Raw genomic sequence first — 21,657 nt, forward strand, 5'->3', positions numbered from 1 at the left:
ATACCGATACATAACGTGACAGAATCGTTCATAGTAATGAACAGTTTCGTTACGCAGACTAGTACGGTCTGGTACACATGAAGCAGGAGCACGGAGCATTGGGCGACGGATGCTAGGGCCGGAGGTCTAATTCAGCACATGACCCACTAGCCCTCGCTTGGGTCTACCTAGTGGAGACGTGAGTTCATCGTCGCTGCGCTAAGGATCCGTCACCGCGGGACCGGAACCTTGTACCCGGGGAAGAACGTTTTAAAGTTCGACGAAAAACCAGTGGACTGACAGCCAGCTTAACCCAATCTTTCACCAAGCAAAAAGAGAACACGAGGTGATGAGCGGTCTGGAAGTAGAATTGAAGTCTCACTGCATCCTGGGATTCTAGTTGCGGCTTCCGGGTGAGGACGGGTCGATAGCTCCAAACCTAATGACAATTTCCAACCCGGGGTTGATATTCCTGTGTAATCGTACTTTCTTTGGGAATAATACAACCAAGATAGTTTTTGACAGACGCGGAGTAATAATGACGCCATCTCTATAGCCTCGAATTTTTGGTTGTTTTTCCCCCTTGAAATCAGGAGTAGAGAAAATTTATTGAGTTCGCGCCCTTCAATTGATGCGCTCGTCTCATTTGTTCAGCCAAACCGAACACGTGTGGGCAAGTTTCTTTGAAAATGTGAAAATGACGGTGCTGTTCTTTGTGCTTGGCCAATTAACATGTTTTGCCTGAGATGCATTCAGGACTGGTCCAGTAATTCTTGTTCTATCCGTGAAAATGCGATTTTTGTTGGACTCAGCCAGCCTTCAAGGGTCCCACGTAGCTTCAATACAGGGAAGGTGGAAGAAGTTGACTGCCTTCGGTAAAAGACATCAACTGATGATTTGTCGATCGCCACATGTTAATTGGCCAATGAAAACACAATTTCGTCTGCACTCATTCGAGGAAACAACACAAGACTTCGGCTCAAAGCTGGAGGTGATTGGGCCACCAGACCTCGCAAAAATCCCAGACTGCTGGGTCAACCTGACTAGCATAACCTTTGCGCAACGCTTGCATGGGCTATCCGGGTTATCGGTGCGTCCAAGCTGCCTGCAATCTTGCTGTCACCTCGGGACGACGCCCATCTGTTACATGCATTACCAATGAGGGTGATTCTTGTCTGTACCATTTCGTAGGATTATTAGTTTCATCCTACGCAGCGTATTCAGGCTCTGCTCCAACGCCAAACGATGGGGGAATCAAGAGAGGTTTGAGCGAACAAGTAGCAGAAACTTAACGGATTTACTCACATCCACCCGCTCCACTATTCGGAAATTTTTTCCCCCCACGTTCGATGCCGCCGGCGCCCTGCTTCTTCAGATGAAATATCGTCGTAGGCTTTCAGGCGGCAGGCATGCAAAGATCTTGGGCTGTCAGTTTCCCTGTTTTTCCATCGCTTTCTTATCTGGCGTGTCCATTATTGTTCAGTGATCACCTGACACAAAATCAGCGTTAAAACGCGTGATACTGAGAGAGCGAGACCGACACCGACACCGAAGCAGGGGTGGCATTGCTTGAGAAGTGTGATGATATGCATTTTTGGCATAAATCCGCCTGCGCCTCTATAATTTTCCCGAGGTTGTGACGGAGACGCATTTGAGTGATAATGTCTGAACCGTACGTTGATCATTCTTTTCTAGCAGGAATCGAACTGTACACTTTCAAGGCAGCGGCCGCGGCAGTTTGAGGAAAAAAGGCAAACCTCAAAATATCTGTGAACCATCCAAGGCAACGATCCTATTGGGTTCTCGCAGATGCATCATGCAGCAGGGCGAAGTGTGATGACGGCGAAGGGTGCAGCCAAAGTGATGTCAAAGCGCGCCAAGCATGCACTGTGCCACGAGAGAGCGCGCGGCTGCAGGGGAATCTCCTATCATTTCCTATTTTGGACCGGACTACCTCCAGCCCTTGGACAATTAAGCGCCTGGTTTAGCGCACCCAAAGTTTGACAATCACTCTCCTGCCCGGTTCTTCGGATGTCCCGCTACTGCGAGTTGGTCTGCCAGGTAATCAATCAAAGGGGTGTGCGGCCGGACGCTGCCAGCAGTCATTTCGCAGCGTAAACTATCGCGATCTCTTTACGTTCTTACTTGATACTCTTTGGAAGTGAGTGGCACCTGATGCTATTAGAGCGGCGGTTCCCTTGAAAGTGAATGAGATTTCATTGACTAATGCGCTTCATATGAAGTCAGCTTCTCCACAGTGCAAGCGGAAGAACATTGTGGGAAATCTAAGGGGCGGCTTCTACTAGTTGAGGATTTTCATCCTATCTAGCTTCTGCCGATCCCATACGTCATAGTCAACTGGTGGAAGCCAACGAGAGTGTATCTCACAGACTTGCAGCTCATTAGTGCTTTTGACCTATGTACGGCCAAGGAACACATCTGGCCCCGCCGGTTCGAAACGAGGGGGGAATATTCTGACTGGCTGCCAGGCCCTGGTGGAAATCAAGTTAAGAAGTTTTTGGAAGAGCTTATTGACCAACAAACAAGTCAGCCTCGATTTGTTCTTTTCAAGCGTGGTAGCAGATTGGACACGGCACACTCGGATGAAAACATCGAGAAGGGGCTAATGGCTGGGCCATAGAACGGCCAATTAAATCCTTTACGATGGCCCCCTGTCCGCTCGAGTTCTTCGCTAGCTTGGTGACTTGGTTGACCTTTCCATTGGGATGATTGACACCACCATAAGAAACTGGCCGCCTGGCAGGTTATCGTTGTGCAGGTTTAACATTTCATTGTTAAATCTGGGAAGAGGGCTTTGTTGCTGTTGAGAGCCAAAGGCTAAACGAAAGTTCGATATCCTAGGCTCTTGTGATAGTTCCGTTCCGGCCTCCATATGGAAATGAGCACAACAAGCTTTTTCGCCCCTTTTGCACCGGCAATGCAAGGAATTTGTGGCGTTCCTAGGACTGATTTCTGAATGTACCGTTTCGTTTGGACGATATTACCACAATGGCTGGTTGTTCATGAGACTCATCAGAAACCCAGCTCCTCAGTTCCCCACCTGTTATTATTTTTCTACCCTTGATTTTACAGTTTCACCGGGGGAGGGATGCCATGTCTCATCACAACGGGGATAAAGGGTCCTTTCCTACCAATCACGCCACAAAAGCTCACACTGAGAAAGGCAAACAAGGAATAGCCAAGGAGGCCGCTCCAGAAAAGGAAGAGAGTGGTAAGGCCTAGAAGAGGTGATTTGCTGCTGCTAACAACTGTGCCACTTCCCTTAGTTGAATTAGAGCATTTAACTATCCAACCGGCCAGTGTCAGTACCGTACGTTGTTTGAACCATCGTGGTAATATTTCCGTTCTGATGGTAATTTATACCGCTGCGGTACATACGATTAGTGTATGGACAAGCCTCGTATCTTTGCCCCATCTGGCCGTTCGTGGATCCATACCTGTATTATTATTGTTGAAACCGTTCTTTCCAGATTGGCGGCACTCAATGTTAGCCCTGTGTGGCCTGGATAGCCGCCGGAGGTAGTCGGCAGTATCCTTTGGACGGTAGGTACAGACAAGGAGCTCAAGTAGCCTCGCTACTGACACAGGCCTCACGAATTATCACGCGGCATTCTCTTATTAAAGTGGAGGCCTGTGATCTGCCTACACATCGCGCACCCTGAACTGCACGCAATGGTCTGCCACTGGATGACGAACCATCACTTTCCATGGTCCGTACCCCGTACAACGATCATCAGTAGTACGAATACTGAGTTATCGTTCAGCCCATCGTAGCGCGCGAAGCCGGACCAGGCATGGAAGCTGATAATTAATTATTATAGTGAACGCCGCAGGACACGAAAGACGGGATTGGTTTTTTGCCCTGCTCTACCTGATCTCGCCTGTTTGCCTAACCCCTGTGCTAGCCCAATCGAAGGACCAAAGGATCTTTGAAGCCCGCGTCCTGAACGACCAACAAAGTCAGTTGCAAGGTGTCAATTTTCTTCGATCTCCTTGCCTTACGCCAACATAGCGCATGTATGAACTCCCTTGATAGCTCCCACTCTGTTGCTCAGTCCCACGGATCGACTTATTCAAAGTATTTTAGTTTTAGCCTATCTTGGTGGAGAAGGGTAACTACTCTCCACTTTTTTTTTTTTTTTTTTTTTTTTTTTTTTTTTTTTTTTTTTTTTGCTTTTCAAAAGGGGGAAAAGTTCTGTCTGTATCATTATTTATACATTCCTGGATGAGGAATCCATGGATTATTCGCCTAGTGGATACCCGCATTGTCAAACCCGATTCAGAATGGCAAACCCCCCCCCCTGGTTCGCTGGGACTGGCTGCGACTATCATCCAGTGCCTGAAAACCAAGGTATGATAAATAGTACCATACGGGACTATTTCTGTTTGCCTATGACGCAGTGTTTCATTCCCTCATCCCCAGAATGCTGTGTATTTTCAAAACTTCTTCCCACCGCCTTTCTCTCCCCCCCCCACACTTCTTTCTGCTTCGCCTTCAAGATGCCCTTGATACATGATATTATGCTCACGATTGGTCGAGAGTATCTTATGCCTTGCGGCCCTGTCCCGACCGTCTGGGAAGCTTTTAAAAGGATGCCATGCATCCCCCCCGATCCCCCACCAGCCCTGACTCAATGGAAGCCCACTTGTTATTGCTTCCTTCAAGGACTTAGTTTATTTCATGATCGTTTTACCTTTGCTCTTTTCTACAGTTCAATAATTGCAAAGTTAGTTTCACTCTAAAGCTTTTAAAAAAACTTCACTTTTACTGTGAATCTAAAGAAACGGCGTTAAGCTCCTCTTTCTAAGGAGTTAGATCTTTTGTCTTCTTACAACCTCACTTTATGTTTTATTGACTTCGTTATCTCACTCAGAGATCTGCTCAACGTTTTCACAATATTAAAACTGAGGTTCCTTTTGGAACTTGTCTCGCATACCAAAGGCTTTGTGACAGTGGCAGCCCAGTGCTTCTGGATCTGGACGGACGGTTTCCACGTCAATCAGCTAGAGGCTTGATATCTGGGATACTAGACATTTTTTGAATCGTCTATAAGCTGGCTGTACAGCTGGAAGCTATACATCTTGCGTTTCGTGAGTCACGCTCGAAAGTCAATATCTGGCCCTCCATTCTAAGAGCTGGCGGGATGCTCGGCCGCTTGATGTCAGCATTCAGAGGAGGTCATGCCGCGAAAGATGGAGAAGACCGGTTCCCGTCACAGCAACTATTCGTACTGGGTACGTATGATGCCCAGCACTTTTTGTTATTGCCTTCTGCTTCCTTTCAATTTATGGATGATTTGAGGGCTTCACCTGATCTTTAAATGTGCCCATGACAGAGCTAACTCCATATGTAGCGCTGTGTCGAATATGCGAACCTATCGCGTTCATGTCGATTTTCCCGTATGTTTATCATATGGTTTCTTCCTTCAAAGTCACCGATGACGATCGCAAGATTGCCCTGTACGCTGGAGCAGTAACTTCCGCGTTTACGTTTGCCGAATTCACAACTGGAGTCTTATGGGGCCGAATGAGCGACAATTTTGGTAGAAAGCCCGTTTTAATCATAGGTTTAATTGGAACCGCTATCAGCATGATCGTATTTGGATTTGCATCAAGCCTCCCGGTTGCCCTACTTGCTCGTGCTCTCGGAGGGCTTCTTAACGGTAATATCGGCGTCTTACAAACGACAGTGGCGGAGCTTGTTACAGACAAAAAGCATCAACCGCGAGCGTATTCTATCATGCCTTTCGTGTGGTGCCTTGGCTCGATCGTTGGACCAGCGATGGGCGGAGCACTGGCTCAACCATGTGACAACTACCCTCATCTCTTCCCTCGCAATACGATATTTGACCGGTACCCGTTTTTGCTTCCGAACTTGGTGTGCGTTGTTATTCTATGCTTTGGGATTACCATTGGTATCCTGTTCTTGCAAGAGACCCATCCGGGAAAGAAGTTCCAACGCGATAGAGGTATCGAGCTGGGGCGCAGGCTGATTGGTGTACTTTACCCGAGGCCAACTCCCGTTGAATCATTTTGTTTGGAATATAAAATTCCAATACAATACGATGAAATTCAAGTTTTAGCTGAGCAACAACAGCTGCCACCTGGATACCGAAGCATTGAAAGTTCTCCCCGCCTGTCTTCCGCTAGAGTGCCCGATGGGAGTTTTAACGTTAATGAGTCGCCTAAGAAGAGCCAGGGCATTGTCAAAGCATTCACGCCAAGAGTTATTTTTGTAATAATAAGCTATGGGATCCTTGCGTAGTAAGTGTCCTATTCTCCTGATCAAGGGTATAAACGTTCCATTCTAACACTGTCACAGCCACAGCGTTTCATTTGATCAGCTAATGCCGATTTTCTTAAGCACACCAGTCGCAGACGTCAAAGCCGAGCTCCCCTTCAAGTTTACCGGAGGGATGGCCATGTCAACAAAGCAGATCGGATTTATACTCGCGGTCCAAGGACTTTATTCAATGGTGGCTCAGCTTTGGTTCTTCCCGTATATTGTCAGCTCTTTCGGAACCCTTTCTGCCTACCGTTTCGTCCTCTCCATATGGCCAGTCCTCTATTTAGTTGTCCCTTACCTAGTACTTCTTCCTGGTGGATTTCAGATACCGGCTGTTTATGCAGCGCTGATTGCTAAGATAACTCTGCATGTGATTGCCTTCCCTTCAACGAACATATTACTCGCCAACTCAGCCCCCTGTACAACGGTCCTGGGTTCTATTAATGGCGTTGCAGCTTCCACTGCAAGTCTCAGTCGCGCGTTCGGACCTACTGTAACAGGTTACTTGCATTCGAAGGGGCTTGCATGGGGATACTCCGGTCTTGCCTGGTGGGCCTGCGGTATCGTCTGCTTCGTGGGGGCCGTCGAGAGCTTTTGGATCGCAGACGATGAGAGAAAGGAAACCATTGGATCCGAAAAGGTCTGCATAGACCAATGCGAAGCTGGCGTCCATGACGAGCGAGAGACATTTCTCCCCAGAGAAGCCTTGGTGGATCACTTGACGTCATTACCTGTCCGAGCCCCCAGGAATATTTGGTCGACGAACGAGCACATTGCTCCCTCTCGGTCAAGCCTTGATGATATCGAAACTCTGAATCTGGACTCAGATGCCTCGGGACCGTCATTCGCCAGAGGAGCAAATATTTAAGTTTTCAGTCTTTTTCTATTCCCTTTCAGCTTTTAGATGACTGGTTCGCCACCTTTATGCATTTCCCTACTATTACTTTATAATACACGAATTTCATTGCTCTACCTCACCCTTTTGGGCAACAGGCAGCAGAGATACCTGACTTTGTTATCACCATCTTGTTGTTTCTACTGCCTGCGAACCGTTTCCTTGCCTATCTATTTGTTTGGGTGTTCGGTCTTCGGGCGACGCACGTGTCCTGGAGTCATTGGCGTTGAAACTAGGGCCATAATCTACGCGAGTGGATCTTTTGTCAAAAATCGTTTTTATGACTGTCTGTTTCTATTTTTACCCCAATCGTCCAAAATTTCGCCGTTTTGTTTCTTAAGAGATACCTAATCCTTGTTGACCATCAGGACTGCTTATCTATTGTGATAATTTCGCTCTTTTCTGTTTTGTTTCCACCTCTCCTAGTACTATTTACTTTTTTCACGACAGGGGCACGCATTTCGGGTATGGAATAGATGGATGTGGATATGATTTCTGAGGGCATGATAGGATCTATCGGTTGAATTTGTTTGGTTTCCATTGAGGGTGACATTTTTCGTTTCTATTCATCTTTACTATGTCACGGTTCATTGTCACTACATGATTTATTTTGAATTTTCAGTACTCTTTGTTTAATTTTCTCAAATGCGATACTTCCAGTGGGATAGGTGATACGCTGCAATGTCATTCGGGCAGCGTTTAGAATATCAAAATATGCTCCATCACAATCTCCGCTTCATCTGTTTTTTTTGTATGTATTTTATTTTTGATTCTGCATTTATCACACAGGACTGGGTGGTATACAAACGTTCCGATTCATACATGACGCATGTTCGCCTTCACCACTTGAGAGCAGCCCAGACTTCATTCTGTTCATGATAAAATTGCGGCCCAAAAGAAATGACATCAGCCACTATTAACTCATCCAACTGAGGAGTTGGTTGGATCCCTCACCCATACAGATTTAAGAAAACATAAAACGAAAGATCTCGGACATCACATCCTTGCAAAGAGGGGCAAATTTGCAAAGAGAAAAAGCCCCTCCCCCCTTTTTTTAGCACCTATCAGCTCTCGTCCGCCTTCAATCTCGCGGGGACTTTTTTGGATTATCCCCAAGCATTCAGGAATTTATGGCCAGGGGTGTGGGATGGAAGAAGACTCCGGGAAAACGGGTTGCGATTCCGGAAGCAAATGTCAAGTTTCAATTGGAATTCATTTATCCCTGTTCCTCGGGTTTGTTTTCTTAGTCTCCCCACCTTTGATCTGGCTTAGAGCCGCCCTCGTCTCCTCTTTTGCCTGGTTGCAAGGAAAATAAGATAAATGCATCATTGCGTACCTGGTGCATTCGCCTGCATCGTGAACATGAGCCTGAGCACAGCATACACCCGGGATCCTTTCCTCCCTTTTCCCTTCGTCTTGATTCGCTGGCTGCGTGCGTTTGCTTCTCAATCCTATTATTACCAGCACATCATGGCAGAGGTCAGCTGGATAGTCATCGCGGCCAAATGCAGCTCAGGGTGCCCAAAGCTATTCAAATATGCATGACAAAATGCCTGCGTATTTTACCATACAAATTACCTCACAATGAGATGTTATCGAAAAAATTCTTTGAATAGTATCCGTTGCAGATGCGAGGATTCCGTGCGCAGCATAGCCAGGTGGCATGAGAAACAGTCATACCCTCCTCCTCTTAGCAATAATTGCCTGCTTATCTAGTTTGTTTTCCTTCCCTGAACATTTTATTTCCCATACAAACTTTGGTCAGTGTTGGGAAGAAAACCCTGGTTTGACCGCAGACACTGAGACAAGTAAGTAACTGGAAAAAATAAGTATTTTGTCACATTTTACTTTTTAGTTATTGTGATTAGTTCAATCTATCGGAATATCACATTTCACTATCAGCATGTCCCTCTCGACAGAGTTTCTAATGACTTAAGCAGATGTGACGATATCTTCGTTTTTTTACCATAGCCGATCTTGACCAAATTTGCCTGCCGTGGGAAATATGCACCGTGGATCTCTAAAACCTTCTACCTGGGGCACGGAACGATAAGCCGGGCGATACAGAGGATACTGCAAGGTCGTACCTGGGGCTTGGAAATATTGCGATTGAGCGATGAAGGGATGGGTCGACCCAAGAATGCAGCAAAATGGAGTGAAGAATCATCTCACGCTGGCTAGGAATTGAAAGGGAAACGATTGTCATATTTCCATGCATGCCTGAGAACAACATTGGCCAATTATGCCATTTGAAGGCATAATCGGGCTTGAATGGCTTCATTTCGAGCCATGGCAAGAACGAAGCCGATTCCAACAAAGAAAAACTTGGATCTTCCCTGGGATTCTTAACGGCCATCAAGCCACAGAATTGCCCGCTTTCGTTGCAATACCTGGAATTTTGCGTGGGGTAACTAACTGTGTGACCGAAAAGATTTGAAATCACGACGGACTTGTATGCACTACCTACTGTACGGAGTAGGTTTTAGTCGACGACATCGGGCTGGAACCAAATGCCAATCTTCTGTGCCTCATATGGATTGAATTCGTTGCTTATGGCCATTGCCTTTGGAGGATGGATCAGAATATGTGAACCAGGGCTCACATGGTGCCTAACCGACCGTACCTAGGTATGGCTCACACTCTTTCTGAAGAATGAAGTTTTACCTTCCCCCAACAGGCATTATCTCCATTTTTAGCGAAGAGGTTAGGATCAATGTCGAACCTAAGGTAAATAATAATGCTGATTTCGTCGTATGTATGTATGAATGTATGTTATGTACAGTACATACATGTACGGAGAATAATTTTGACGCCGTAGCGTCTTCTAAACACTCCTCGTCATTGCTCCGTTTCAACCATGTAGATTTCATTCCATGGGACCGGGACCTGCTATGGTCAAGGCGGTTGAGCCTCCCCAATTTCCATTTAGCACTGTAAGGCGAATAATGAATGACCTTCTGAGATAGGCTTGAACTTTGAGAATAAGGTAAAAAACGGGATAGAGACTGTTCGAGTAGTGTTTCTTAACTTAAATTTTATATTTTTAGCACCCTATGCCCTCTACTTTATTGAGCTCGACTCAAGGGAGTAGTAGGTGGATTGAGGAGAGAATGCGTGGGATGTCATTCCCTTTCCAGACTATAACAACAAATAACTATACAAGGGCTTGAGAGAAAAAAACTGCTTATCAGGGGCAATTTAATCATGGTCTGTCCACGCTTATTTTTTAGTTGAAGCTCAGCTCCATCTCCTCATTCTTCTTTTGATCTTTTTTGACCTGAGGGGCCTCAATGCTAGAAGATGATTGCAAGGCGTGGAAATATAAACTTCAGGGGAGCGGAATATGAAGCAAGCATGTTGGGTCGCGGAATTTCCCTTCGCAATCGTGGAATGGATTACCAGGCTGGTCTGGTAACTACTGTACAAAAATAGGTAAACTGGAGCAAGATTGATGGCCCCATCCTTCTGTACTCTGGCAAGCTCAGCGGCGCAATACCAAATAACGAATGTATCTCTCTCATACTGCGTAGTTGCTGCTCTTTCTTCAGAGAGGAAATATGGTGGACTGGACTCCCTAACACATACTCTTGTCAGCCAATTATTGCACGATGGTTAACTAGTGAACAAACTAATTCTGACGGCGTGCCTCAGGACTCTCGGCTGCTGGCTGCTGTTCGGCCCAGTTTCGACCTCCCCGCACGAACGCGTCTAGGATGCATGCTGCGCTGCTTGCGATGTTGTATTGTTCGGCCGAACAGTTCTCAGCGACTGCGCTAAACCCGACAAACGGGAATCCGCGCATGAGACAAACCTTCGGGTCCCGCGGTCCAGCCCTATCTCCAGTTTTCTTCCTAATATCTCCGCATTTTCATCGTTCTTAATGACAAACCTCCCTTTGTTTCTGGCTGTTGTGGCTGTCTTTGAAATCACAGCCTTCTTCTCAGGGGCTGCGTGTGGAGAATTTCTCAGGCTTAAACTAAATAGCTCACCATCTCCACTCCAAGAGTGATCGCAGGTTGTGGCCCGCTTCGTTCGAGCTTTGACAGGCGGCTGGGGGCAACATTGCGCAAAAGTTTGAAAGTTTGATTGTTCCGCTTCGTCGCCCATGAGAAGAGCTCCAGTCCCTTTCTGTGCTCTTCCTCCTGTTCGGGTTTCTCTTTTGGTCTAGGCAACGTCCTTCCACAACTCGGCCAGCTAGCTTTTGCTCGAAACCATCTTCTGGAGAACGAGGAGTGCATGATTTCCTACCTTTTCTCTCATAGATCACTATTCTGCTGCTGTCCGAATACTGGGGACGTCTTACTGACTAACCCGACGCTATACAACACTCCACGGGTGTCAATTCTCCCGATAAACAACGGGGGAAAAGGGGGGACTTTGCAAGAAACGACCAATGTGATTGAAACATGATGACTTGTTTGAAAAAACATCTACTTTTGTGCTTATCCTTATCTGAAAGATATGGTACATGTATCATTTGTCGGTCATGCTAAGTCTGCCACCAGCTTCACCCTCAGGTTTATCTACCTACTCTTGTGGCAGCAAAAGAGACTACATTTCGATTGATCTTCACCCTTCTTCTACCTCAATCAAAAAGTCATCGCACCATCCGAATCTCAATGATCGTGGTCAACATTTGTCCTTGGATCAAGACCCGCTTCCCGCGATGTCAGCGCCCAGCCGCGCCCCACCACCATCTACCTCCTTCTCCTCATTCCGTAGCGTTTCAGCTTGCAACCGATGTCGTCTTCGCAAAAATCGCTGCGATCAGAATCTTCCTCGTTGTCAATCATGCAAAAAGGCTCGGGTACACTGTGTTGGATATGATCCTACTACAAAGCGGGAGATACCCCGTAGCTACGTGTTTTTCTTAGAGTCCCGCCTGGCATACTTGGAAAAATTGCTTGTGGATAATAGCATAGAGTTCAGGCCACCACAACCGTATGAAGGAGAGTCTGAATTAGAGAAGGTAGCGAAAGACAGATCTGTCTCCTTTTCACATAAATCAGCTCCCGAACCAGATGCAACTGGAGTGCAGCCCCCGGTTGATAAAAATACGACAAGCCAGGAAAAAGTGACTGTGGCCAGATGGGATACAAGTTCGAAAGTCAAGCGTGAAAGAGAAGGGGAGGATGAACTGGTATCAGGTTCCGCCTCGAACCCTGGCCGGGAGGATAATCCGGAGCATGATGCGGATAACAAGCGTCAATCTGATGAAGCAAAACATCGGATCGATAATCTGGTATCAAATATTGGTATGGTATCAGTTCAAGGCGCTTCGGATCCGAGATATCTTGGTTCCACCTCTGGAATCTCATTTGCGCGAGTTGTTTTCTCAGCAGTTAGAAACTCCGTTTCGACAAATTCAACTGATCGCGGGACTCTAAAATCCGGAGAACGCCAGACAGGAGGAAGTTTAGGTGCAAACAACGGTTCAAGTTCTATGCGTGATTCTATTTTCGGGTTGCAGGCTAGACCGACAACGAAGAAAGCGCCGTTCCCGGATCAAGCGGTGGCAGAAAGGCTTGTTAATTTGTATTTCGAGCACGCGAACCCGCAAATTCCAATATTACACCGAGGGGAATTCATGGAAGTTTTTCAACGATTATATTCAACTGATCAGGGGAGGCGATCCTCTCGAGACCTCTACCTTCTTAACGTCGTGTGTGCTATTGGTGCAGGTATAATTTTCAATACCAAAAGTGACGTCCGAGTACATGAGGATGAACCCCAGCAAAGCCACAAGAGATCACCTACATCCCCTTCCCATAAAAGACAGAAGTTATCTTTTCAAAACTATCAACCGGAGGAATACCACGCTTCCGCTGTTGTGGATTTAGAGACTTTCCTTGGATCTTCTCAACACTCCGACGGTTTCGGTGGCCTAGAAGAACTCCAGGCAGTGTTACTTTTGGCCAGTTTTGCCCTGTTGCGGCCTGTCGCTCCTGGCCTATGGTATATAATAGGCGTTGCAGTGCGCCTGGCTGTAGACCTTGGGCTACATTATGAGGATGGAACCGGAATTGATTCTATTAGTGAGCAAGAGGAGACTGCCCGAAAAATGAAATCCAACGGTGTCCAGGGCGGTAAATCCGGACAAGACGGTAAAGTGAGATTGAAGATCGGTTCTCGGGAACGTGGGCGGCGGGAATGGGTTCGGGATCTCCGCAGGCGATTATGGTGGTGCACCTACAGCTTTGACAGGTTGGTCAGCACCTGTGTTGGACGGCCCTTCGGAATCACTGACCAGGTCATCACAACCGAATTCCCTTCGCTGCTGGACGATAGATACATCACCAAGGCCGGGTTTCTCCAGTCTCCGGCAAATACGACTAGTTACAAATATGTCTCTCAACACTACTTCAAACTTCGTCTTTTACAGTCGGAAATTCAACAGGTCCTCCAACACCAGCAAGCAACGATGGCGAGGAAGATCGGCAAGAACCGCAATAATTCGTTCATGCATACAAAGCTCCCGTCGCCTTTCCTCGCTAATTTTGACTCATTTCGTTCGTGGAGGCGGGATGTCCATCGCCGCTTGTCGGACTGGAAAGATTCTGCCCCGATGCCTCAACAGATTGGGGTTCAGTTTTCTGTTGAGTTTCTAGAGATCAATTATTGGCAGGCGCTCATTATGCTATATCGTCAGAGCTTGGTCGTGCCGGCTCCGTTTGCTAGTGAACATAGCCTCTCTGACGACGTGTCGAGTCCGTCGATGACTAACATTGAGGATGCGGAGGATGAGGACGATATTTATCTTAACGTGGCGGAGGCTGGACAGAAAGTTCTAAGGATATATCGTCACTTACATAGGGTTAGGTTGGTAAATTATACCTACTTGGCTACACATCATCTTTTTATGGCGGGTTAGTTTTACTCTTTTTCGCGTTTCTTCTTTGGTTAAACAAGCTCTTGAGTTCTAACACGGGGATAGGAATATCATTTCTATATGCAATTTGGCATTCACCTGTTGTTCGAAGCCGGCTAGTAAGTGGGATGTCTTCTCTGTGCAAATCGGGTTGGTTGACTGACAAACCTTGAAACGAGAAGACTTTAGATGAGGTCGACTTCACTATTCTTGCCGCAACATCTGTTCTGGGCGATCTCATGGAAAAGTGTCCCCCTGCCGAAGCTTGTCGGGATGCTTTTGAACGTATGAGCAAGGCGACTGTTCAAATGTGTCTCTCTACTACTGGATTTGGTTCTGATGCGGCTATTCTTGGAGCATCTGGGCTGAGAGCTCCAGGAGTGCCTGTTCGATCCAATCCTGCTCTGGGAGCGATGCAACCTTGTGAAGAACAACAATTTTCGTCGATAACCGCGAGGACACAGCAGCAACGACAAGAACAGAAACCTAAGCAACAACAACATGCGCGTTTCCGGCCGCAATACGATATGGGACTCCAAGACATTTCCCCTGAATTGATGAATGAAGGTGGTCATCATCCACAGCCACCATATCGCGACAATGGCGACCACATCCCTCAGCGCTCCGTGCGAGCGAACCAATACCCATCCCATCAACCCCAAGCCCGGCAGTCCTATCCAGCCACGCAAGTCAAGTATGATAATGCGGGCTCTTCGACACAACAAACAATCTCCCAGCGCCATCAACCGCAACAACAGCAGCAGCGCCGCCAACACCCCCAGCAGCGTCGCCAGCAGCAAGAATATACCTATCCAACTCAACTGCAACCGCAGCAACAACCCCCCTACGATCCCCACAAAAGAACCACCACCAGCCCTTTAACGCCCGTGGCCCCGCACCGCGGCGACCGAGAATACTTCCCCCCCAACCAATTCCTGGACATAGTTTCGCCCACGCACACCACCAGCCCCGGCATCGCCATCGCCCATAACCAAGATAGCAATGCCAGCAACAGCAATAACAACAGCCATAATCTCTACGATCCCCCAGTCCCTGGGTTTGGGGACGCCTCATCATTAGTAGGTGATAGCGGACCGAATGTGGTGGGTACAGGTCTAGATTTGGGATTCGGCATGGCGATCGATTTCCAGCACGATTGGAGCGAGGGGGCTGGGTATGATTTGTTTGATGGGTTCTTTTTTGGGGCTGTCGGGAGTGGTGCTGGCTTTGGGCTTGGAAATGGGGATGTTGAGGATGCTGGCAATGATGGAGGTGGGAGTGGGAATGCGGATGTCAATGCGAATGAGCAATAACATCAGCGGAAACATTGAGGGGTGGGGGGGGGGGGGGAGATAGATTGAAAATATGGGGAATTAAAATTTACTCTACATGTGTCTCTTCATCTTCGTTGGATGAATATTTGATGATGTATTAACTTGTTGATTCCATTCCCATCCATGTATATACGTGTTTATGATTGCACGCTTGCCTCTTCTTTTCTTTTCTCTGGTATTTCTCTGCATTCCTGTTCAACTTTCTCATCTCATCGTAAGCTTACGTGAGCGTTCTAGGGCATTTATGCGCTTATTGGTGAGGGGGGTCGATATCGAAACCTTTTTCCCTGAATCACAGAAAACATTCGTCTTCCATATATCCCCTCCCAACAACGATCCCAAAGGCAAGCTAGAACAGCTTTCAAACGCGCAAAACAAGGAAAATATGTTCATGCTGTCCATATCTGCAGGGAATAATACTCTCTGGATATATTGAATCAAAACTGTAAAATCCCGAGCTTGACACCTCTAGGCCCATTATACTCGTTCCCAGTGGACCGGTGCCATTCCAGGAGCACCAGGCTCCGGCCGAAGTTGACGACCATGTAACAGTGTCCTGGGCTCACGAATTGTCTGGGAGCACAGGGTGGGGGACGTTTGACAGAATGTGATGGTGAGGTTCGCCAAATTGCTTAGGTGAGGAGATATATATCCGATGGGTAACTAACGAAGCCCATACTATGTAACTACTGTACATACATTAACTATTAGTACGGGGAAGCAGTGTATGACCTAAATACTTCAGGAAAAACCCTTCAACTGTATTTATCCGTTTTTCCCTAGTCGTGGCATCCAGATACTTTTCCCCATGTTTCGTCATTTTAGTAGTTTTGCTGGCTTTGTTGGGCGATGGAAAAATCCTGGCTTGGTGGAACATTTTTATGTATGGAGTATAAATAACTTATATATCTTGAACGCTTTTGTGGTGTCAAGAAGACACTCAAGCTGAAATCGAGAAAGGGTGGATGGATTAAATACCCTTAAGTTTTCTGTTGAACTGCTTCTTCTATCTCCTCAATAGTTGCTCCCTCCCTCCACTCCTGTCCATGAGATTATTTATCTCATGGATTCCAATAGACAGGATAAAATATTTATCTAACAAAAACATGGTGGATGATTAAGAAGTTAAATATTTAGTTAAATATTTACTCCAACGACAAAGAAATATTTAGCAGACTCTACTCTACTCCGTACAGGGCCACAAGAACACCCATCTTACTTTCCCTCACCAGCCACATTTTCTAGGTCTATCAAAGTGAGTACGGAGTAGTTACATCAAGGATTGCTACCAACTGCTGGACGGACGTCCTCATCCGCCCGTTGTCTCCTCGACCCTCCATCATCGTCCTCTAGCTCTCTCTCTCTTCAGGAACGACACAGCTCCAGGCACTCCAGTTCTCCCCCTGAACCGACCGAGGATCATACGAATTAGCCTGTCCTCGAATCCCATCTCTCCCTGGAGTAGCTTTTCTACACGCTCTGCATTATTGGACCGAAGTGTTGTGAGCTGTTTACTGCAGACTACTCCGTACTGCTACCTAACAACGCCCAACCAACCAGCCTCAAATTTTCGTGCCAGCAATCAGACCCAACTTGTAACGTCGCCCAACTCCCGTCTACATACTTGGCCTCCTCCCTTGTCTCTTGTCTCGGGTTTTTGAACTACTCTTGCCAGTGGCTCTTCTATTCTCTGCCTCTCCATTTATTTTGCCTCACTTTTCCAACGATTGCTTTGTGGTCTACTAGGCCACTAGTTGGACCGACGGGAGATCCCTCTGTTCGTGTGACGTGCTGGGGGGGGGGTCTATGTTTTGGTCATTCAGAGGCAACTCGATTAGACCCTTTGTTTCAGAAATTCAATCACTCTTGGGGTGTTGGGTATTGGCACCCGTTTTGCTTATAATAACAAACAATAGGCTTATTTAGTACGTGGGAAACACGCGCGCCGGAAAGGAAGTGAGGTGCAACGACTTTTCTCTTTATGCTACCCGGAGCTATTAGTTTACTTGAATTATTATTTCGTTCTGTTCCTCCCTGGGAAGCTATTCTTCGGACAACGATGCGCGCCTATTTCCCCTTTGATCAATGATAAAACGCCGCCTTTTTTACATTTTACCATCCAACCCGCCCTTTGAAGCACAGTCCTCCGGACGTTCTTTTCTTCTACCGTTGCCGCGGGGCTACAAACTGAACTGTGAGAATGGTGAAGGCAGACATAAAGAAGGACTACTATGGCGATCTGGGTCTTGACCCCAAAGCTGAAGAAGACGAAATACGACAAAAGTATAGGAAACTAGGTGGGATATCTGCACCCAGCGTTTGTTTATGCTTGCGTGATCAGGTCTAGAGGAGATAGCTAACATGACTCCGCATCCTCTTTACAGCTTTAAAATTCCACCCGGATAGGAATCCAGGGAAAGAACTCGAGTTTAATGCCAAATTTCAATCCATCCAAGCCGCATACGAAATCCTTATAGACCCTAAAGAACGATTAAAATACGATACTGGCAGGCTCCGTGCGGGATATGGTAAGTACTATGGCCCGCCCAGAGCAAGCGCGCCTCCTCGCCCGCAGTATTCCCAGCCAAACCACTCTCAACCCCGACGGGCACCCACGCCAGCAAATCATCCTAGAGCCACCCCAAATTCTCCCGGTCAATCTAGGGGAACGCCAGCACCTGGTACGCAGCCGCGAAGGCCTAGTGAGCCGAACGCCCAACATCGCCCTCAAGGGTTTCCGCACCCGGGATCCTATCCTCCACCTCCTTCTGCCGGTGCGCAGAAATACACGAGCTATGCGAAAGCAACTTCACAGCAAAAATGGGATAAAATTTACGAGGATACAAGAACCAGGGCGGATGCATTCCGTGGATTCCAGGAAATGAAACCGAATCCCAACACAGGTGGATGGGCAGGATTCGATCCAAGGACAGGCCAATCAAACCAATCGGGATCGGCTCCGCAACCCTCTCAGCGTCCTCAATCCGCATTTGAAGCATATTTCAACGTGCCAAAGGCATCTCCGCATCGCGCGCATGCAAAGAAGAGACAAGGATTTGCTCCCGCAACCCCAGGTGGCGATGAGCCAATGGCGCAGAATACCTCAGCCTACACCAGTTCTAATAGGGCTCGGGCTTCTTATCCCCATCCACATTTTGAGCCTGCCCCTCCACCAACGGCAAAAAAATGGCCGCGCCAGGAAGAATCCACAGATACTAATGTGCCAAATCTCCAGAGGACGAGCAGTAAATATGCAATGGCTGGTGGTGAAAAAACATATGTGTCAGGTGCTGGCCTCGGGCGATCGTCAAGTACCAGGGATTCACCATTTACCGAGTCTGATTCCCGGTCCCGTACAAACCCCCCAAGCCCAACCTCCCCCCAGTCTAATCGTGGAAGGCACCACAGTGCCAGCCCAAAGCTCAAACCGAACCGCGACCGGCCTTTTCCGTCTTCTCCATCATCAAGCGATTCGGAGAAGGTCGATATATCGTCTAGACCAAAACGGACGCCACGGAGTAGGATGTTTGCGAAAAGAGAAACTGTGTCTATGAATGCTGATTCCGGTAAGGAACCTTTGGGCTGGGCAACTCACAGGGGCTCTTGGCTTTTTTCCGAGTCCTATATGCGCCCAGATTGGAACCCCAGGCAAAAGCCACAGAAGAGATGGACCCCGGATACTGACTGTGAGAAACCTCAAGGACAACCTTCAAACAATACAGGATTTAACCCACATGGCTCTCACGGACACGTTCCAGCTGCGAAAACCCACTTTCAGCAGGCCTATGCCACCGCAAACAACGCCCCGAATCACGCGACCGGAAACCCTACCTATAACTCAAGGCAATCACGCACGCCTGATAATTCTAATAATATGTATGGCCCACCCCATAAGTCCTTTGTTCGCGAGTGGTCGGAAAGATGGGGCTTTACCTCATCGACTACTGCTACTGATACCCCTGAACAATCATTCCCGCTTTGGGCTTATCCGTCCAGCATCCTGCCCCAGCTTTCTAAACCTCCAAAACAGAGAAAAGAAGGCCGTGATCAAAGCTTTGCGTTCCCAGATAGGGATGAGATAGCACAGGACAGAGCCCAACCCCATATGAACCCACTTAATTCAGCCCACGTCGAGAACACTAGGATGAACGCTGACTCAGTTCCAATTCCCAGTTTTGGCCCGTTTGCAAACAGAAGTACCCCCCCTCTAAGCGGTAAACCCAAGAGTAAAAGTCATGAGAGTATCGATGTTACCTTCTCTGCCGCAGACTGGAGCGGCAAATTCCAGCACGCAACTGAATTTTTCGCACCGAAACCCTCCAGAGACCAGTCGAAGTCGTCCCGCGCTCGCGGTCGGAGTATAAGCAGGCCGAACTCTGCGACTCACCCTCGACCCTTCCCACCACCTGGAAATGCGACTCAGAATCACAAAGAGAATGCCAGTAAGCCTTCATCGGCTTTTACGGAGTCTGGATTCTCAGTCGAAAAATGGAAGGAAGAAGTTCTGAAGGCCGATATTTGGTCTATTCCCCATAATGAACTGCCCCACCAGAGCTCAAACCGCCAGAAAAGTCCGAGAAAACAATCAAAACCGGCCGTGAAGCGGCAGCCAACAATACCCAAACCAGCGGCTGTCACGACGGAAGCAGAGGAGATGAAATCGACGCTATGGAATGGAAACACCGATGAACCCAAACAGACCTTTTCTGAAGGTGTTGAGGCAATGGATATTGATGAAGGGCTCTCAGCCAGCAAACCACAACAGCACCCTATTCCACCAGATACAAAACCAGATACAAAACCAGATACAACGGCCACAAACCCCGCAGCTGCAGCAAAAAACAGGTCAACTCCTACCCCATCCAATAATACTTTAAACCTGAAAAACCTCGCCAACGTTGCACCATTCACAGCAACCAATAGCACCGGCATCAATGACCTCAACGACCTTAGCAGCACGCTCCCATTCGAATCCAGACCGAACGACAACAGTCGAACCCGTCTAACTGTCCGCCCACAAGACCTTGCGCTCCCTAAGCCTCCCAAAGTACCCCCAGCCCCGAATTTCTCAGCAGCAGATCACCCCCACAAAGCTGAGGTCCAGTTAAAATGGGAACGCTACGTGACTGAAGTCAACGCATACATGCACGACTGGAATGTATTCAACCGTACCATGCTCGGTCACTTCAACGCTAGACAACAAACAGTCGAGACAGGGCTTGCTCCCAATTGGACGAGCGCTGTGGGGGACTCTGCGCGGCTACGTATTAATGATGGCGTTGATTCCACTGGAAAGAAGACCAACGACAAGAACAAGACAACAGTGAATAGCGGTGACGCCGTACGAGACGATGATGATGGCAACGATGCCGATGATGAGCAGCTGGTCGCTGGAAGCGCCAAGGGGGGATTCAATGCCTACATGCGTGGTGTTAAGGAGGACTTTGTCGTTAGACAGCATTGGGAGGTTGCGTGGGAGCGCCACCTGGCCGGTTTGGAAGCGCTCGATGCGACGCGAAAGTTCATGAGGGGTAGAACCAACCACCAGCCTGTGCCAGCTGTGGTTCGTGTCGGATAGTTTGGATACCTCTATTTCTCTGTGTTGTTCGTCTGATCTTAATAGATATTATTATTAGGTAATGGAAAGCTGTAGGTGTGGTGGGCCTGAGAAACGTACGGCAGACCTTGTACGTGTTATATATTACATAGTACATGGACACATGGTACATGTTTATATGTGAGCGAACCATGCGTACGGTTTTGGGGTTGTTAAGGGGACGGCGGAACACGGAGAGCGGGGAGAGGGGATAACACATCATAGGCGGCATGGACAGACGGCGCACAGTTTTTCCACAGCCATCATGACAGGATTATATACTGTACGATTGGAAGCGAATGATTTCCTTTTTTTTCCCCTTCTTTGATAATTAATCTCCCATGCTTTTGGTCAGCTGGGGTTAACCATATTGTTTTATGCCTTTTGTTGATTCTTTTGTGACCCATATTTTATCTGTGAGTGTTTGACTGTGTGTTTCATGGTTTTTTGCATATGTACTCCGTACATACTTGTATAGTTATATCAATTATTATATGGTTTGCTCTCCCTGTCCCTTGCATTGTACAGTACAGTACAACTTCTGGCTCCCGCTTTCGGAAAGTAGCCCTAAGTCAAGCCCTAAGCCCTAACTGGATTTTGCCCCTCCTTGGCTGGTGTGAGAATTTTAAACTTCTTTTTTTTCTTTTTTCTTTTTTTTCTTTTTTCTTTTTTTTTCTT

At 47.5% G+C, this 21,657-nt stretch overlaps 5 protein-coding genes across 7 annotated transcripts; 4 read left to right on the forward strand and 1 right to left on the reverse strand.

Moving 5' to 3' along the window:
• Positions 1–769: 769 nt before the first annotated feature.
• Positions 770–4,143, forward strand: BDCG_00967 (the record flags this gene model as incomplete). Of its 2 annotated transcripts, XM_045416487.1 has the most annotated exons (5): positions 770–1,069; positions 1,789–1,977; positions 2,309–3,710; positions 3,822–4,017; positions 4,088–4,143. In XM_045416487.1, 3 exons carry the CDS (start codon positions 770–772, stop codon positions 2,618–2,620), a joined length of 801 nt encoding a protein of 266 aa, XP_045279382.1. In that variant the 3' UTR covers positions 2,621–3,710; positions 3,822–4,017; positions 4,088–4,143. The 2 variants fall into 2 exon arrangements, with proteins under 2 accessions (XP_045279382.1, XP_045279381.1); XM_045416486.1 differs by having other exon boundaries at positions 3,822–4,143.
• A 6-nt stretch (positions 4,144–4,149) lies between these two features.
• On the forward strand, positions 4,150–9,091 carry BDCG_00968 (MFS multidrug transporter). Its single transcript, XM_045416488.1, has 3 exons — positions 4,150–5,235; positions 5,355–6,264; positions 6,323–9,091. Exons 1-3 carry the CDS (start codon positions 5,145–5,147, stop codon positions 7,152–7,154), a joined length of 1,833 nt encoding a protein of 610 aa, XP_045272201.1. The 5' UTR covers positions 4,150–5,144; the 3' UTR covers positions 7,155–9,091.
• A 453-nt stretch (positions 9,092–9,544) lies between these two features.
• Positions 9,545–11,288, reverse strand: BDCG_00969 (uncharacterized protein; the record flags this gene model as incomplete). Its single annotated transcript, XM_045416489.1, has 5 exons — positions 9,545–9,744; positions 9,971–10,154; positions 10,459–10,723; positions 10,821–11,032; positions 11,071–11,288. 5 exons carry the CDS (start codon positions 11,286–11,288, stop codon positions 9,664–9,666), a joined length of 960 nt encoding a protein of 319 aa, XP_045272202.1. The 3' UTR covers positions 9,545–9,663.
• On the forward strand, positions 10,643–16,348 carry BDCG_00970. Of its 2 annotated transcripts, XM_045416490.1 has the most exons (4): positions 10,643–14,047; positions 14,116–14,168; positions 14,232–16,019; positions 16,108–16,348. In XM_045416490.1, the coding sequence occupies exons 1-3, from the start codon at positions 11,650–11,652 to the stop codon at positions 15,360–15,362; spliced, it is 3,582 nt and encodes a 1,193-aa protein (XP_045279383.1). In that variant the 5' UTR covers positions 10,643–11,649; the 3' UTR covers positions 15,363–16,019; positions 16,108–16,348. The 2 variants fall into 2 exon arrangements, with proteins under 2 accessions (XP_045279383.1, XP_045279384.1); XM_045416491.1 differs by having other exon boundaries at positions 10,771–14,047; positions 14,232–16,285.
• A 1,235-nt stretch (positions 16,349–17,583) lies between these two features.
• Positions 17,584–21,621, forward strand: BDCG_00971 (DnaJ domain-containing protein; the record flags this gene model as incomplete). The annotated part of the gene is made up of 2 exons (XM_045416492.1): positions 17,584–17,680; positions 17,768–21,621. 2 exons carry the CDS (start codon positions 17,584–17,586, stop codon positions 20,959–20,961), a joined length of 3,291 nt encoding a protein of 1,096 aa, XP_045272203.1. The 3' UTR covers positions 20,962–21,621.
• Between the last annotated feature and the right edge of the window lie 36 nt (positions 21,622–21,657).

This window comes from Blastomyces dermatitidis (assembly GCF_000003525.1).
Source record: "Blastomyces dermatitidis ER-3 genomic scaffold supercont1.1, whole genome shotgun sequence".
NCBI lineage: Eukaryota > Fungi > Ascomycota > Eurotiomycetes > Onygenales > Ajellomycetaceae > Blastomyces > Blastomyces dermatitidis.